The 15770-nt window shown below is 39.2% G+C and overlaps 1 protein-coding gene across 1 annotated transcript; it reads right to left on the bottom strand.

Moving 5' to 3' along the window:
* Positions 1–1099: 1099 nt before the first annotated feature.
* On the bottom strand, positions 1100–6352 carry pcdh8.1 (protocadherin 8, tandem duplication 1). The gene is made up of 4 exons (XM_088415614.1): positions 3788–6352; positions 3637–3707; positions 2451–2584; positions 1100–1757 (listed from the first exon to the last, which is right to left on the bottom strand). The coding sequence occupies exons 1-4, from the start codon at positions 6122–6124 to the stop codon at positions 1417–1419; spliced, it is 2883 nt and encodes a 960-aa protein (XP_088271740.1). The 5' UTR covers positions 6125–6352; the 3' UTR covers positions 1100–1416.
* Positions 6353–15770: the final 9418 nt, after the last annotated feature.

The raw sequence follows: 15770 nt of genomic DNA, 5'->3' as shown, positions 1-15770 counted from the left end.
ACACATTGCCACTATTAAGGGTTACTTAAAAAAACGAACAAAATGATATTGTGTATTTAATCAAACCACATAACGTTATTCAACAAAAGGCAGCACATAAAAATGATAAACACATTGATATGCTACAGAACTAGCATCAATAGCAATTTTTTTAAACATAAATGGTGTAGCAACACATGTAGACAGTGCATATATTGATAGTCAGAGGTATATTTTATTGATGCATTGCAAAACCTAACAGTAAGTGTAGCAGCAATTTTGTTGATCTCTTTTTTTAGTGGGTGGCTGCAAAAATCACTGCCAATCGTTTCAAGTGATCGCTTGTCCAATTGAAATTTTGTATGAACGACACGCATGGTCACAGAAAGAATCTTTATAAAAAAAATAACAAATTCTTACACTGGATAAAATGTTTTTACAAACATGCATATTATTTATGAGCTACGCGACTACCACTTTTGAAAACAAATAAGTTCCAGTGTGTCGACGTGTAATGAATTTTTTACGCCTGACTGGATGAGTGAGACAGAGATGCAAGGTGACAGCAAAGTGATGGACCATTTTTCGAGGGACATTTTAATGCCAGACAGAAGACATTTTTCCATCCCTGCTAAACAAGGATGCTACCTCCCTGTTTACCTCCAAGCAGGCATCGCTTTATGGTATTTACATGCATCACTGGTTAGATCAGCAGTTACCAGATGCTTGGACTGGTCGGCGCAATCCTGTGGAGTGGCCTCCTCTCATCTCACCCTACTTGATTTTTATCCTTTCAGGCGTTTGCAGGTGATAGTGTATCAGCAAAAGACACAAAAACATAAATCACCTCAAGGAACTTATCAGCAACATCATTACAAGCATAAATCCAGCAGTGTTGAGGAGGGCAGCCATTGTTTTTTTTTTTCTAAAATAGTGTAAATAATATGTAATGTAATCATGGATATTAGATAATTATATATATATATATATATATATATATATATATATATATATATATATATATATATATATATATATATATATATATATATATATATATATATATGTGTGTATAAAGCTATAAAGCTATTTTATTTTAAATATTTAATTTATTTTTCTTACAGTGAAAGTTTCACCAGAAAATGTAATGTAATGCAGTTAAAAAAGTAAAAAAGTTTTTTAAAAAAAAGTATAGCTACTGTATCTCGATGACATTAAAATGAATAATGAAATATGTATGCATTTTAAAGAATCATTCTGAAAAGAAGCATTTCCCAGTGGGAATTTACAAGTGTGCGAACGAAGCTCGACGGGTTTTTACAATCTCAGGTTTATTAGGGAAGCGGCACTAAAAAATACAGACATTAGCAAATGCTAATAAATAAAGAAACGCGGAGCCGTTTTTACAAGTATTTACAGTAGACAGGAGGTTAAAACTCAAAACATAGTCGCCACCTCTAATTCAGTCGCCACCGTGATGATATTTGGACTGGGCTTGTGGAACTCTGACTCATTGTGCACCTGGGTCAGATATGACGGGAGAGTTCCCGTTCGACCGCTGTAGTTCTGCACGCCGCCATTGCGTGTTTTCTTGGGGTTTGTAGCATAAGTGGACTCGTTCCAGGAGTGCACGTAACCCTGCAGATCCTCGAAGAGGGTCGCCGGGGAAAAGCCGACGGTGTACGCCAAGTCTCGAGGGCTCCTGAAGCACTGCGGCGGTATGGCGCAGTAGGTGCCTTGGCAATCCCCCGCTAAGCTGTTAGCAGTACTGGACGAACCTGAACACAAGCGAGAGAAATTAGGATTAGTTTGGTTCTTGCTGTTTTCCACTGCTACACAATAACTGAATGCTTCTTAAGGGACTTCACAATATAATGAAATCCAACAATCCCTTAGAAAGATAAAAATGATTACTTTTTAGGACCGTTATTTTGAACCGTTTTCCCAGTAAGAATCTGTATTTAACCTGTATTCATTACACAAGTATGAAATTGTGAGAATTAACTCATCTTTATTATTGCATCCTTATCATTGTTGTTTAACTGTGAGTAAAAGTGTGCAACAACTTGAATCTAAAAGAAAAGCTGTTTTTGTCATGTATAGGCCACACCGGATTATAAAACGCAGGTTGCTTCTTTTTCTAACGACTTGGTCATATCAAAATGATACCTTCAACACAGATAAATAGACAACAAACTGACAAACTGTTGGAATACTGCACCAACACAACAGTAACACACCCGCTTGATTGTGCAGAATGCCCCCCTGATGGAAAGTAACAGCAATTTAAAATCAAAATCTATACTTAGCATCTTCTTCTGTCTCCCTTTGTTTACCGAGAGATTGCCCCCTGGTGGTTAGGGAAAAAAAACTGCAAATAGGCCGCACCAGACTATGAGCTGCAGGCGAAAAATGTGTCATCTCTATTTCAACTAAATGGTACCATAATTTGGGGAGGGCGTTTGACTTACTTTTAAGTCTTGGGTGAAAGGTGCTAAAGCTCCTCTTGGCAGCTTCTCCGCTGACGTCCGAGTCGGAGTCGTTGAAATCGCTGTCCCCTTTACCACTGTCCTTCACGCTCAGCTGGTCAGTGTTGCCCGTGCCACTACAAATCAGCACAGAGACAGTATGAGCCATCAGTGCATTAGCTTGATTATTGATGCCTCCCTAATATAACCTCATATAACCTATTTACACACACACACAACATGTGAGCTTGAAAAGTTAGTAACGGCGCATGATTTCTACTTTGTGCAGTTAACGCTTCACGGTTATTCATTTGAATATTTATGACCAAGAAGTGTTTTTATACAAATTTGTACTGTTGATTATGACTATCATTTTGTTCATGGCGATTGACGACGGTAATTGAAGGAACTCAAGAGGGTACTTGCAATTTACATGCAAAAAGTCCTTTAAAAATAATTAATGAATTAGAATTTTCAGGGAAATATAAGTTCAGAAAATACATTTTATTTTCAATAGGCTATTAAATGTTATGTTAAATAGCCAGATTATCTGCCATACTAGAATGGTTTGACCTAAATTGTCACTTGCCACCTCTCGTTACCGGTCAAGTTAATGATTTATTTTTTATGAACAGATCTACTATAATCCCAAAAAGAGGACACCTTAAATTGAATATTTTGCTGTGTATAAATATGTATAAGAATTATTTATTTTTGAGAACAGATCTTACTTTTTATGTTGATTATTTTTTTGTGGATGAATTTATAATAATAATTAAGATTTATTTTTGTGAACAGATCTCTACTTTGATCCCAAAAAAGGACAACTTGTGTTTAATATTTTTCTGTGGACAAATATATATTTTTAAAATTTGATTTTGAGAAGAGGTCGGACTCTATTTTTTTATTTTGTGGATAAATATTTAATAATAATTAAGTTAATGATTTATTTTTGTGAACATACCTCTACTTCGATCCCAAAAGGGAAAACTTTATGCTTAATATTTCAGCATATTTCAGGTTGTGTAGAAATGTAATTCCATTTGAAATTGAGGCGTTTATTTATAAATCATCGTCAAAACAAATTCCTTCTGGTAGGATAGTTCGTTTGAGAGATCCATCAATTGACTCATCTGGGTAAAACCAAATGCTTCTTGTAACATGCGACTTGGTGTCATGTGACACTTACCTCACTTGCAAACAATACTTGTCAGCTTGCCACACAGATGATGGTTGAAAGTGCTTTGAGGGCAAGAACACCTGAGAAGAAAACAAAATCGGTTAGGTTCAATTTTTTTAGACGGAAGAACGGCGCAGTTTGCGTGAGAAGTGAAAGTCACCTTTGACTCCGAGTCGCTGTTCCTGTCCTCGTACAAGCAGGAGTCATCCAAGCTTGAGGCGGTCCTCTCCAGGAAGAAGCCTCTCTGCCCAGTGTATATGTTACCCTGGCTAGAACCGAGGGGGGGCCTGCTGTCAAACAAATTGAGGCGGGCCTTCCTTTTGGAGGCCCCTGTGCCGTTGCGGCCCACTTTGCATGTGACCACCACGGCCACGATTGCCACCAGCAGCAAAGCGCACCCGCCGCTCAGCAGGACGATGACCACCAACGAGCCATCCAAGCTTTCCTCGTCACTGGAATGCAAGACCGCCACGGCTCGGTCCTCCACGGGGTCTGTGTCGGTGACCACGAAGCGCAGGGTGGCGCTGCTGGAGAGAGGCGAGCGACCGTGGTCACTAACGGCCACGACCAGTTCCAGGATGTCCCCGATTTGAGCCTTGAGCCATCGTTTGAGGACGATCTCACCGCTTGCCTTGCTCACACTGAAAAGCTTGCGGTCTCCTTGCAACATGTGATAGGACAGCTCAGAGTTCACGCCGTCATCTGAGTCTTCAGCAGAAAGGCTCAGGGCCAAATAGGAAACGGGGGCGTTCAAGGGCAACGGGATATCGGCGGAGTCGTTAAACAGTACGGGGAAGGTGAAATACGGGTAGTTGTCATTCTGGTCCACCACACGGATTTTAATTGTGGATGTGCTCGACAGTGGGGGGGATCCTTTATCTTCGGCCTGGATGAGCAGCTCTACTTCACGGATCCTTTCATAGTCAAAAGATCTCACCGTGTACAAAGAGCCTGTTTGGGAATCTATCGAAACATAGGTGGAAACGAGCGACCCATCTTGCACCTCGGAGTCCAGAAGCTTGTAGGAGACTTTCGCATTCTTGTCCAGGTCAGGATCGCGGGCCACCACGGTGGTGACATAAGATCCCGGAATATTGTTCTCTATGACGGAGACTTCATATGCTGACTTACTGAACAGAGGTGCGTTGTCGTTCTCATCCGTCACCCTGATGGTGTAATGCCTCACAGTTTTAAAAGGGGGGCTGCCCAGATCTTCAGCAACAACAGTCAGGTTGTACTCAGGGATCCTCTCTCGGTCCAGAGCGGAGGTGGTGACAATCATGAAGGTTTCTCCGTAGGCTTGCTGCAAGGTGAAATGTTCGTGGCCGAGCAGGCTGACACGCACGTACCCGTTGGAGCCAGAGTCCAGGTCTGAGGTGCTGATCAGGGCCACAAAGCTCTCTGCGGCCGCGGCCTCTGTGATGTAGGCCACGTCGTCAGCACTGGCGGTCATGGGCTTGATGTTGATCTCAGGTGCGTTGTCGTTCACGTCCACCACGTCAATGGACACCTTGCAACTGGAGGACGCGGGATTGGCGCCCTGGTCGGAGGCCTTGACGCGCAGCTCGTAGGATTTCCGTCTCTCAAAGTCCACGCGGGCCCTCAGCGTCACGTCACCGGTGTGCGGGTCAATGTGAAAGACGCGGGCGGCTTCTGTTGAGACACCTTCGAAGGAGTACATCACCTCGCCGTTGACGCCTTCGTCGGGGTCAAAGGCGTATACCCGCACCACACGGTGGCCCACCGGAGCATCCTCATTGAGCTCCACCTTCAGGGAGCCGTGCTCAAAAGCGGGCCCGTTGTCGTTGAAGTCCAGCACTTTGATGCGAACCGTCGCGGAACCCGACTTGGTTGGCACGCCTCCGTCGGTGGCACTCACCTCCACCAGGTAGGAGTCTTCCATCTCTCTGTCCAGCTCCCTCACCAGCACCAGCTCGGCGAACTTGACACCGTCCTCCCGCTGTCGCACCTCCACTGCAAAGTGGCTGCTGGGGGAAATGTTGTAGCTCTGGATGTAGTTGTCCCCCACATCAGGGTCCACGGCGATTGGCAGCGGGAAGCGAGAGTCCAGAGGAACATTCTCCAGGATTTCCAGGGTGGTCTCGTTCCGGGGAAATGCTGGTGCGTGGTCATTGATGTCCCGCACTTCGATCTCGACGTGGATGAGCTGAAATTTTTCCCTGGAGAGAGCCACCACGTCAAAGGTGACGAAGCACCGCGGGGTGCGAGGACACAGCAGCTCGCGGTCAATCGGCTCGGCCACGCTCAGGAGTCCGTCGTTCTCCCGCATGCGCACCACCGAGAAGTTGTTTTCTTGCATGAAGCGGAAGGATGTGTCATGGCCTTCGGCCGGGTCGATCTTCAAGTCTCTGGATAAGTTGCCGATTTCTGTCCCGGGTGCGTCTTCTTCGTAGGTGAAGTATCTTGTCGTCGTGGACTGGACCTCGTAAATAATTAAAACCAGCACAAAGCAGCAGCGAGCAAGTGTTGCCATCATGTAAAACCGAAAAAGAAATTCTACTCATGTAAATCACAAATGACCCGAGCAGACCTCAGCCTTGTGAATGAGTGCAGACTTCGCACGTGCAGGCAGGCTATAAAGTGGGCCGTATGCAAATGAGCTGGCCCATCCACCAATGGCTGACACCACAGGCCCCCAAATGGGGGGACATTTGGCTTATCGCAAGCTGATGCTGACCGTTTGTAGGGCAAATGGTTTACCTCTGGCAGCAGATCAATCCCCAAGTGGTCTTAACAAGAATATGCTTCACAAATAAAGTTTTAGTTTGCCATTTGTAGGGAAAAAGACAAATACCCCATTACCGGGAAGACATTTGGGCATTTTGTCTCGATAAAATAATATAATATAATATAGTATAATATCATATCATATCATATCATATCATATCATATCATATCATATCATATCATATCATATCATATCATATAAGCTACAGTAAATGGAAATGTGTGTTTTTTGCATATTTGCATCGTTAAAATAATTCTGAGTAGTTTGTTTTCAAAGATACACCTAAGTCATAGATTGAGATACGGTAGAAGACTATATCATCAATCCTGCCTTTGTTTTCACTTTTGATTCATCTTCTGTGTGTATTACTTTAAAAATATGTTTAATTATGATGGCTAGAGCTTGGCGTACTGTGTAATTCTTGGAGCTGTTCCTAATGTTACCGTCAAGCTTGTTAAGGTAAATTGAATATTATAGACATCTCTGTGTGATGCAATTCCATGACCAACACAAACTGCAAACACAATAATAAACACATAGTCAAATGAATAACCTTCATGAATACCAAATTATTGATTCCTGTTTTCCATTGTATGTGCAGGTGTCCAGTGCGTTTTTAGATTCCAGATACACAAACATTTCATTATGCTGTTGAACATGGTCAGAAAACATGCTCTTACAGTTATTGTATTTTTTTGTTTGTTTTAATAGGCCGCTATGCAAATGTGCATTGACCCATCCACTGACGGCCTGGCAATGGTCCATCCAAGGGGAGCGGCGGCTGCCAAAGAAGCTTTCAGGTCAAATCAACAATTATCTGATGTAAAAGTACAACTGCATGACAGCTTTTTGACTGCTGTAGGCCGAGAGAGCGTATTGGGTGGCTGGTCAAATGGGATAGCATCCTCGTGGCATTTCAACCACAAGCTGCCAAAATAAATGCAGTAATGATAAGAGAAGAACTTTCAAAGTTGGCCACAATGCGGTTATAGATAGATGGATGGATAGATAACAAAGGAGTACGTATATACAGTATGTAAGAGATACATTTTCACGAAACCAGGCGTATGTCACAAAGATTAGTTTTGAGTTATCGTTAAAAATACCATTTTTTGATAGATGTCCATTTCGGGATTTCTACAAAAACAATCTCCGAAGGTCTCGACTTTCACCTCCAAGCAGCCGAAAGGTTCAAATTATAATCCAAGCGTATGAAAATAAGATGATTGGATGATGCACACCTTTGAAAAGTAAATTTAACATTAATATTGCTGTAACTTTATCCATTTTTTAGCTATTATAGTGCATATCATTCTAAAGGTAATTGATTGTAGAATTAGAGTACAACTTGTAAATATTTCAATTTTAATTTTCTGAGAAATTTGCTCTAATTCTGTGAAAAAAAATATAAAAAAAATATATATTTATATATATATTATGCTTTTCACATATATACGTATACACGTTTCAGAGTTTCCCTCTGGTCACTTTACAAATAAATATAATTTTTGCAATTTTAATCTAATTTATGATCATAAATCTCTTAAAAACACGACTCACTAAAATATGTTTAATGTTCTCCATTCATTTATATTCATATTCATTTATATTTGAGGTGATTTGGTCGACTTCATGTTTACCACTAAGCTGAGCGTATCTGCTACCTTTCTGCTGAGCTCCATGATTTAAAAGTAATAATTCACCACTTCTCCTGCATATAATCAAGCCGTGCAGCAGATCCTCGCCACTAAAAACCAGCAGCAGCAGCTGCAGCACTAATCAATAGACCTCAATAACCCAACACGTAGTCATGAATCAAAAACAAAGTAGCTTTAAAAAGCTTAGTTGCACGATTAGCTAAAGAGGAAAGTAAAGTTTTCCACATAAAAATGCAGCTTTGTATCATCAAGGCTCACAAGGAGAAATCCGCTTCTTGACATTCATAAAGAGTTCAGCCTCTCTGCGACTCATATCATTCTGTGCAAACAGAGTGTGAGAGTAATATAAAGGATGAGCAAGAATGTGCTTTTGTCTTCCTCTTTCAAATAGCAGGGGAGGAATATTAATGCGACTCTTCAGACCTCAAAAGTGTCATTTGTGCCGTGTTGTTGCAGGGATGCACATAACTCTAATTGGCCTGTAATGAATCCGCAATTTAATAAATCAGCATTTCATTTAAACAATAGTCCTAAAAATAAAAATGGAGGGGGGGGGGGTATTTTAAAGCACGCAGAGAAGAAAAAGCCAACTATTGATGTGGCCTCCCACCTCACACACTGGCGCACACACACATCAACACACAAAAGAGCATGAGTCAAGCAGACTTTTGTCAAGCATATGGGTGATTAGCCCACGCTGATTAAAAAGCATCCTCGGCCCTTCAAAGGGCCCTTGACGCCTTTGCAAATGTTTGCGTTAAATCTGTCTGAGCCTCCCCCGACGGGGGCAGCAAGGTGTTAAAAAGCACAATAAAGAGAGGGGGGGGGGGGGGGTAGACGGCGCGGGGATGCTTGTGATAGCGAGGTGATAGGTGCTATACAAGCTGATTATAGACTAAAATGTGAAAATCTCATTTATTTCTTTCAGACAATTTATGAATAAGCCACATGCTTTGTGTTGTTTTTTTAACAGCTTCACTGATCTGATGTTAGATGTATTGACTATAATCCGCTTTTATTGTCTTTTCGGTGTCATTTAAAGCAAAAACAGCTGTCCTATAATGGAGTACTAAACACAACAATCAATGGTGTTGTCAAGGTGATATTCATCAAATGATTATTTTTTTATAATCATGATGCAGGAATTCACTCCAACAAAGTCGTTTTTTTTTCCCCCTACATAGCAACGTTCACATTAAGATGTTAACAAAACATAACAATTTGAATGACGCTATTACAACTAGAACTGCCTCAAACACACAATTGGTATTTCTTTTTTTTTTTTCAAAATGCCAAAACAACAATAAAAATAAAAGGAAAAACGTTTAGCTGAATTATTTGACAGTGAGTACTTTATTTCCTCAGTCTCCTCTCTTCCATAGAAAAAATCATGGAGTAAAAATAAAAACGTTTAAAAAAATAATGAATTTTCTTAGCAATCTTTCTTGCGCTTTCTTGTGTAAAACTGACTGTGACAAAATTTATATTATAACTGCAGACGATGCTCAATATTAATACACATGCGCACAACGCCACAGTAATCTATTAATGAAGATTGTATTTAGGAAAACTGCAGATAAAGCTAAACATTTTTGATCCTTAAATGCTCACGCTAAATAGAATCTTAGCAGGAATTGTGTTCAGTCTCGTGTTCATGGTTATATATTTCTTGTGCATTCAGTGTGTTTCAGATTCCTATATTGGCATTTTTTTTCTAAATTTTGTACATGCTTTTAAAGGCCAACAATTGAAGTTATTTATGAATATTATTTTTCCTTCAACCACACAAATTGTTCAGTGGTATCAGTTCTTTCCATAAATATGTACGTTGAATATATTAACACCCACAAAAACTGGAAAAATGGTATGGTCTGTCTTTGTAGTCTGTAATGTGATGATGAGACTTTAGTACATAGCGGTTAACTGGTCTCTACCGCCACCTACTGTCTTGAGGTGATACACAAGTCAACAAAGAATTTTCTGTTTGCTGACATAGCGTGACCACCGCTCAGCGGAATGTTGCAAAACTCGCTGGAAAATCAGTGTCATAACTCCTTTTGAAATGCGTCTCAAAGATTGTAATTATAATAGTCTTATATGGTCCAAAATGTGGACAATGATTATTTTTGAACAGAAAATCTCGCACTTCCAGCTGCAATCACATGGAAATGTTAGAATCGCATTTGAAAATTTTACGTTTTAATAATCTGCTGGAAATTTCAGCTCCCTAGCGTTTTTTTCCCCATTGATTCTTTTATGATATCATAAAAAAACCAAAGTACCTTCCATAATTTGTAACATAACGCCACAAAGTTGATCTTAGCTTACGCCGTTCTCATTAGAATCCAGCTTCCAGGCGTTATCGGAAGGTCACATTAGAATATATTGTTGCTTTAAATCAAGCAAACAGCATGGCATAAGATGCATGATTATTTTGGAAGCACAGCTTCCTAACGGCATTATTAACTGCGCCACTCAAGATTGGAGCAATCTTGACGTCGAGAGCACACATCACAGGAAATGACATGATCCCTAATGTCTACTCATTTTCTCCCATCTCAGTTATTTTTACATGAGCTCCCTCCTCTAAATGAGATCTGGATGAACGTATGAATGTGGAGCCACGGGGGTAAACAGCATTTAAGTTACCCGGTCGCCTCTTTAGCAGACGTGTGGAGCCTTTCAGCGCATCAGCCCCATGCTGACTGGGTGTGGAAAATCCTGGATTTGACGGCTATGATGAGTCTTTGGCTAACAAAGAATTATTAGCCAAATTAGTTGTTTGCCAGTAAGAGGATTCACAATTTAATCTGATCAAATGTCTCGCGCAAATCAATCTGACGATGGCGCCCGAGCAACAACAACAGCTGTACGCTAGATTAGAAACTATGAATTCAGACCCCTCTGAATTTTTCATTTCGGTACATCCCGGGTGTTTCTCTTTGTGCAAGTTTGGATGAATTGTGTTTTGAACTTTGACTCGTTTTGGTTCCAAATATTACAGATGGGAAGTGCGAAAATCACGCGGCATTGAAGGCATTGTTCGGAATCGGACGCGCTAATAAACAAACAAACAAAATGAATCCTATCAACAAAATGGCTACTGCGGGATAAAATACTGTACTCCACTGTCCAAAATTTAGGCACAAGAACAAGGCAATATAACATTAACTTGTTTTTTTTTTTTTTTGTCATTTACATTTTTACAAGTATAAAAGATGCAGCAGAAAAAAAATTGAGCAATTAACCTTTTTTTTGTGGAAAAGATGTTCGTAACATCAGATAATTATGGAGAAAGTTGGTATGAACAATATATGGGAGTTTTTCTTATTTTTATTGAAAACGTTTTTAAACCACCTGCTGTTTTATTCTATTTTGTTTAATTGATTGATTGATTATCTTGAAATGACATGACCCCTAATGTCTACTCATTTTCTCCTATCTCAGTTATTTTTATACGCGCTCCCTCTTCTAAATGAGATCTGGATGAATGTATGAATGTGGAGCCACGGGGGTAAACAACATCCAAGGTAGAAAAGCGCTATAAAAGTGAAAGTCCATTTACCATTTAATTATCTTACTGAACACATTTCACGTAAATGATAAATAGAATTTTGTATATACATTATATATAAATATACATATATGCATCAAATGTGCACGTGACAAACTTTCATGCAAGATCTTACTCATACATAATTTTGATATTTTCATTACTATTTTTAATTTTTTCAACACAACCATTTGTCCGCATCTTTTCAGTTTTATATAATAGTTTTTCTATAAATTGACACCGTTGCTTTCCCTATGTATTGCTCCCTTGTGGTTAGCAAAAAAAAAAAAAAAAAGAGTAAGCTGCAGGGCTCAAATCATGAGAAAAAAGTTGCGGCTTATATTTTGAAGTTTATGGTATATTTTTTTTATGCTATTTTGGATTTCATCCGACAGTAAGGTGATAAACTGACGCTTCTTTTGTTTCCAGAGCTACACTGTCATCTAACGTTAGCGTGCGTATTTTTTTTGCAATTACGGCATGTTTTTCGGTCTAACTTTTGATGCAATTCAAGAGGAGACTGAGGTCATCAAGGAAACAGGCCATGGGAGCAAAAAGGAGTAATTCAGTAGCAGCGGTTTAGCGAATCAGGCGCCAGAAATAGTCGGCTACCCGATATCACCTGTTTGAGAATTCATAAGTGTGAATTGCAAGTGCCACGCGGTGTAAAAGGTTAATTTGCGCAATGCGCCATAACATGTTATGTGTTAATTTGCCACTTTCATCGAGGCAACGGCATCCCCATTAAAAAGCCGCAGCTTACATCGAGAGTGTTTTTTTTTTCTCTCTCTCTGAGCGGTGCACCGCAACAAGGTCACCAGAGGTCTGACGGCAAACAAAGCCAGGAGTGATACCTGTTTGCCTCTTTAAGTCATGTGATTAATGCAGATCACGCCTTGATTAAGACGCATGTGTGGGTGACAGTAAGAGCATTACAGCGGATGAACAGCTTGGCCCATCTGTTCTCTTACCGAGGTGATTTTAATGAATGGAAAGAATACTTCTTTGATAGTCAAGAATTGGGACGGCTGGTTAGAAACCGGCTTGTCAAATGTCAGATTTTTCAAAGTTCGTATTTTTTTGAAGGCCAACAGTGCGACCTTCACATCCCGCTCAGCCGCCCACTCGCTCCACAAGCGAGGGAGGGAAAGCATTTGTTGACAGTTGGAAGCGGTAATCCCGGCATATGCCACAGGGAGCAAATGTCTCAAAAGCCCACCTTTTGGAGTGTGGCTCACATGTCGCACCTACTGCTGACAAATTGTCACCCCAGTTTTGTTTTCCTGCCCGAATTGCGGGATAATTTTAGATAAAACGCCTGTCATTTTCCATGACGTTGGCTCGCACTCACCTTTAAAACGTTCCAATATTCAGCGTGCCGGCTGGGAACATGCAAAATATTTTGGCTTACATCGAGCAACGAGTTAAGTGTACCTCGTTTTGCACATAATTTGATTATTTTGACAAATTGAATGGTCCTTGAGAAGACTTTTCTCCTCATGGAATATGGGAAATAGTTTGTTTTCATCTTTTATTAAGTTTGAAGACGTTTCACAGAAGAAACGCAGGAAATTATCAACAGTACAAGTCATTTTTGAAGTAGGATTTTCATATTTTGAATAGTCAAAGTGGACAATCATGCTGACCGTTTTTCAGTGATTTAACCCCTGAGAAATATCTTTTCAGCCAAGTACCCCTTAACCAGTGCAAAGCATTTTGGGGTTCAAAAAAAAGTAAATACTTAAAGCATGCCATTAGTGTCTGATTTATTAAGCTTTAGACCCTTTCAAATTTAATTTGTACTGGTCCTCAAAAAAATACTCAACCTAAAGGGTCCTCTTTTGGATATCAAAAGAAATCTGTTAAAAGAAATAACTTCATTATTGATAAATATTTTTCCACAAAGAATAAGCAGTATAAAGTGTCAGACCCGTTCAAAATAAATAAATAAATAAATAAATAAATGAATAAAACATCCTGTTTTGTGGTTACAGTAGAAATCTGCTCAAAAAAATAAATCAATTACTTAATTATTAATAAATATTTTTTCACAAAAAATAAACAGCATAAAGTGTCAGACCTCTTGGCAAAAATAAATAATTACAAATAAATATTTGTCCACAGAAAAATATTAAACATAAAGCATCCTGTTTTGGGATTACAGTGGAGATATTTTGACAATAATAAATCATTAACTTAAATATTATGTGTAATATATATATATATATATATATATATATATATATATATATATATATATATATATATATATATATATATATATATATATATATATATGTAATTATTATATGTATTATAATGTAATTGAATAAGGGACCGAGCATAGAATTTGTCAGGCTATTTCAACTTTGACAAGTGAAAACATGTATAGAAGCGCAATATAGTTTTAATTACACAATCTTTCAAGTTTTTTTTTTTTTTCACCACATGATAATTTTTTTCCCCAGAAACTATTGCAATAAATTACAATGTCGTCTTGGGGAGATTTTAGGGGAGGGGGGACCTGAGAGATTTCGCTAATGAAAAATGGGAACCTTGGCTCAAAAAAAGCTAATCTAATCGATACTTTCAATTAAAAGATAAACTTGTTAAGTAAGTCTTATAACGATGTACAAATACTGAAGTCTGTGTACATAGAAACATACAGGGCAGCCATTTCAAGCCAGCCGTAATCTTCCTGGCGCCGCTGGAGATCTTACAATGGAGATACACAGACTCTCTGCTGCTTGGACTCACTGTCAATTGTGGCACTCAAAATGGGCATCTGGTGCTGGTCGCCGGTGTCTTTAAGTTCCTGTACATAGCTGTGTTTCGTAGAATACTTACTGCATAAACAAGTAATACAATTGTTAAGGAAAAAAAAAACAGGAGATGATTGGTATTAGCCAAATGGTGGTTAGCGTTAGCGCTATTTAGTTATTTGAAATTGCTACTTGTTTTGCTGAGTCTCACCCCAAAAAATTGTGGAAAAAAAGTACAAGACTGCTGTTAGCCAAATGATGGTTAGCGTTAGCGCTATTTAGCTATTTGAAATTGCTATTTGTTTTGCTGAGTCTCACCCCAAAAAATTGTGGAAAAAAAAGTACATGACAGGTGTTAGCCAAATGATGTTAGGTTTTGCGTTACTTAGCTGTGTGAAATTGTTACTTGTTTCGCTGTCTCATCCAAAAAACATGTGAACAAAAAAACAGTAGATGAGGGCTTCTAGGCAAATTATGGTTATCATTAGTGCTACTTAGCTATTTGAAATTGCTGCTTGTTTTGCTGAGTCACACCCAAAATAATTGTGAAAAAAGTAGATGTTTGCTGTTAGCCAAATGATGGTTTGCATTAGCGCTATTTAGCTATTGGAAATTGCGACTTGTTTTGCTGAGTCTCAACCAAAAAAAATGTGGAAAAAAAAAGTAGATGACCGCTGTTTGCCAAATTATGCTTAGCATCCAGCTTTACTTGGCTATTTGAAAATGCTCCTCTGTTTTCCCCCAAAAAATGTGAAAAAAGTCGATGACTGCTGTTAGCCAAATGATGGTTAGCATTAGCGCTACTAAGCTATTGGAAATTGCCACTTATTTTGCTGAGTCTTACCCCCCAAAAAATTGTGAAAACAAAACAGTAGACGATCGCCGTTCGCAAATGATGGTTAGCATTTAGAACGAGCTAACGTACTTAAATGACAAAATTACGTAGAAACCATTATAAACCTCTCACACTGCCTTCTGCCACCTCTGCAAAATCTGAATTCCACAATTTAGCAAATTTTCATAATGTTGATTTTTAAAATGATACATTTATCAAATTATTTAAATTTATTGCTCAGCGGTAGGCTTTGGCGAAACAAAGTCCTTTAATTTAAGTGATGTTACTGATTTTGGTGTCTATTCAACTACAGAGTTGATTCACACTAGAATAAAAAACAAATTGGCCCAAATAAGAAAACGCATAACATATTATCTCTGATCCTGAAGACAGCGCAAATGTGTTGCACACGGCATCATTTGAGTGAACATCGCCTGCTGTTCCAGATGTCGATGATGCCACGAGATGTTTGCACATTTACTCTCAAAGCGATCATCACTGCGTGACGTGACAAGCTGTCGATTGCTTCCGTTTTCCAATCTATCAACAAGAACATTCCGTCTTGATTGTGAGCTCTTAGCATCAC

This window comes from Hippichthys cyanospilos, chromosome 5, assembly GCF_059441005.1.
Source record: "Hippichthys cyanospilos isolate Australia breed blue-spotted pipefish chromosome 5, RoL_Hcya_1.0, whole genome shotgun sequence".
In the NCBI taxonomy this organism is placed as follows: Eukaryota; Metazoa; Chordata; class Actinopteri; order Syngnathiformes; family Syngnathidae; genus Hippichthys; species Hippichthys cyanospilos.
This window is presented reverse-complemented; position numbering and strand designations above follow the sequence as displayed.

Bases quoted from the DNA above. Each gene is read 5' to 3' on its own strand.
- pcdh8.1 (XM_088415614.1), bottom strand. From the start codon at position 6,124: ATGATGGCAACACTTGCTCGCTGCTGCTTTGTGCTGGTTTTAATTATT. The intron at 3,708-3,787 runs GTGACTTTCACT...TTTTCTTCTCAG, and splicing joins ACAGCGACTCGGAGTCAAAG to GTGTTCTTGCCCTCAAAGCA. The intron at 1,758-2,450 runs GTAAGTCAAACG...GCTTGTGTTCAG, and splicing joins CTTTCACCCAAGACTTAAAA to GTTCGTCCAGTACTGCTAAC.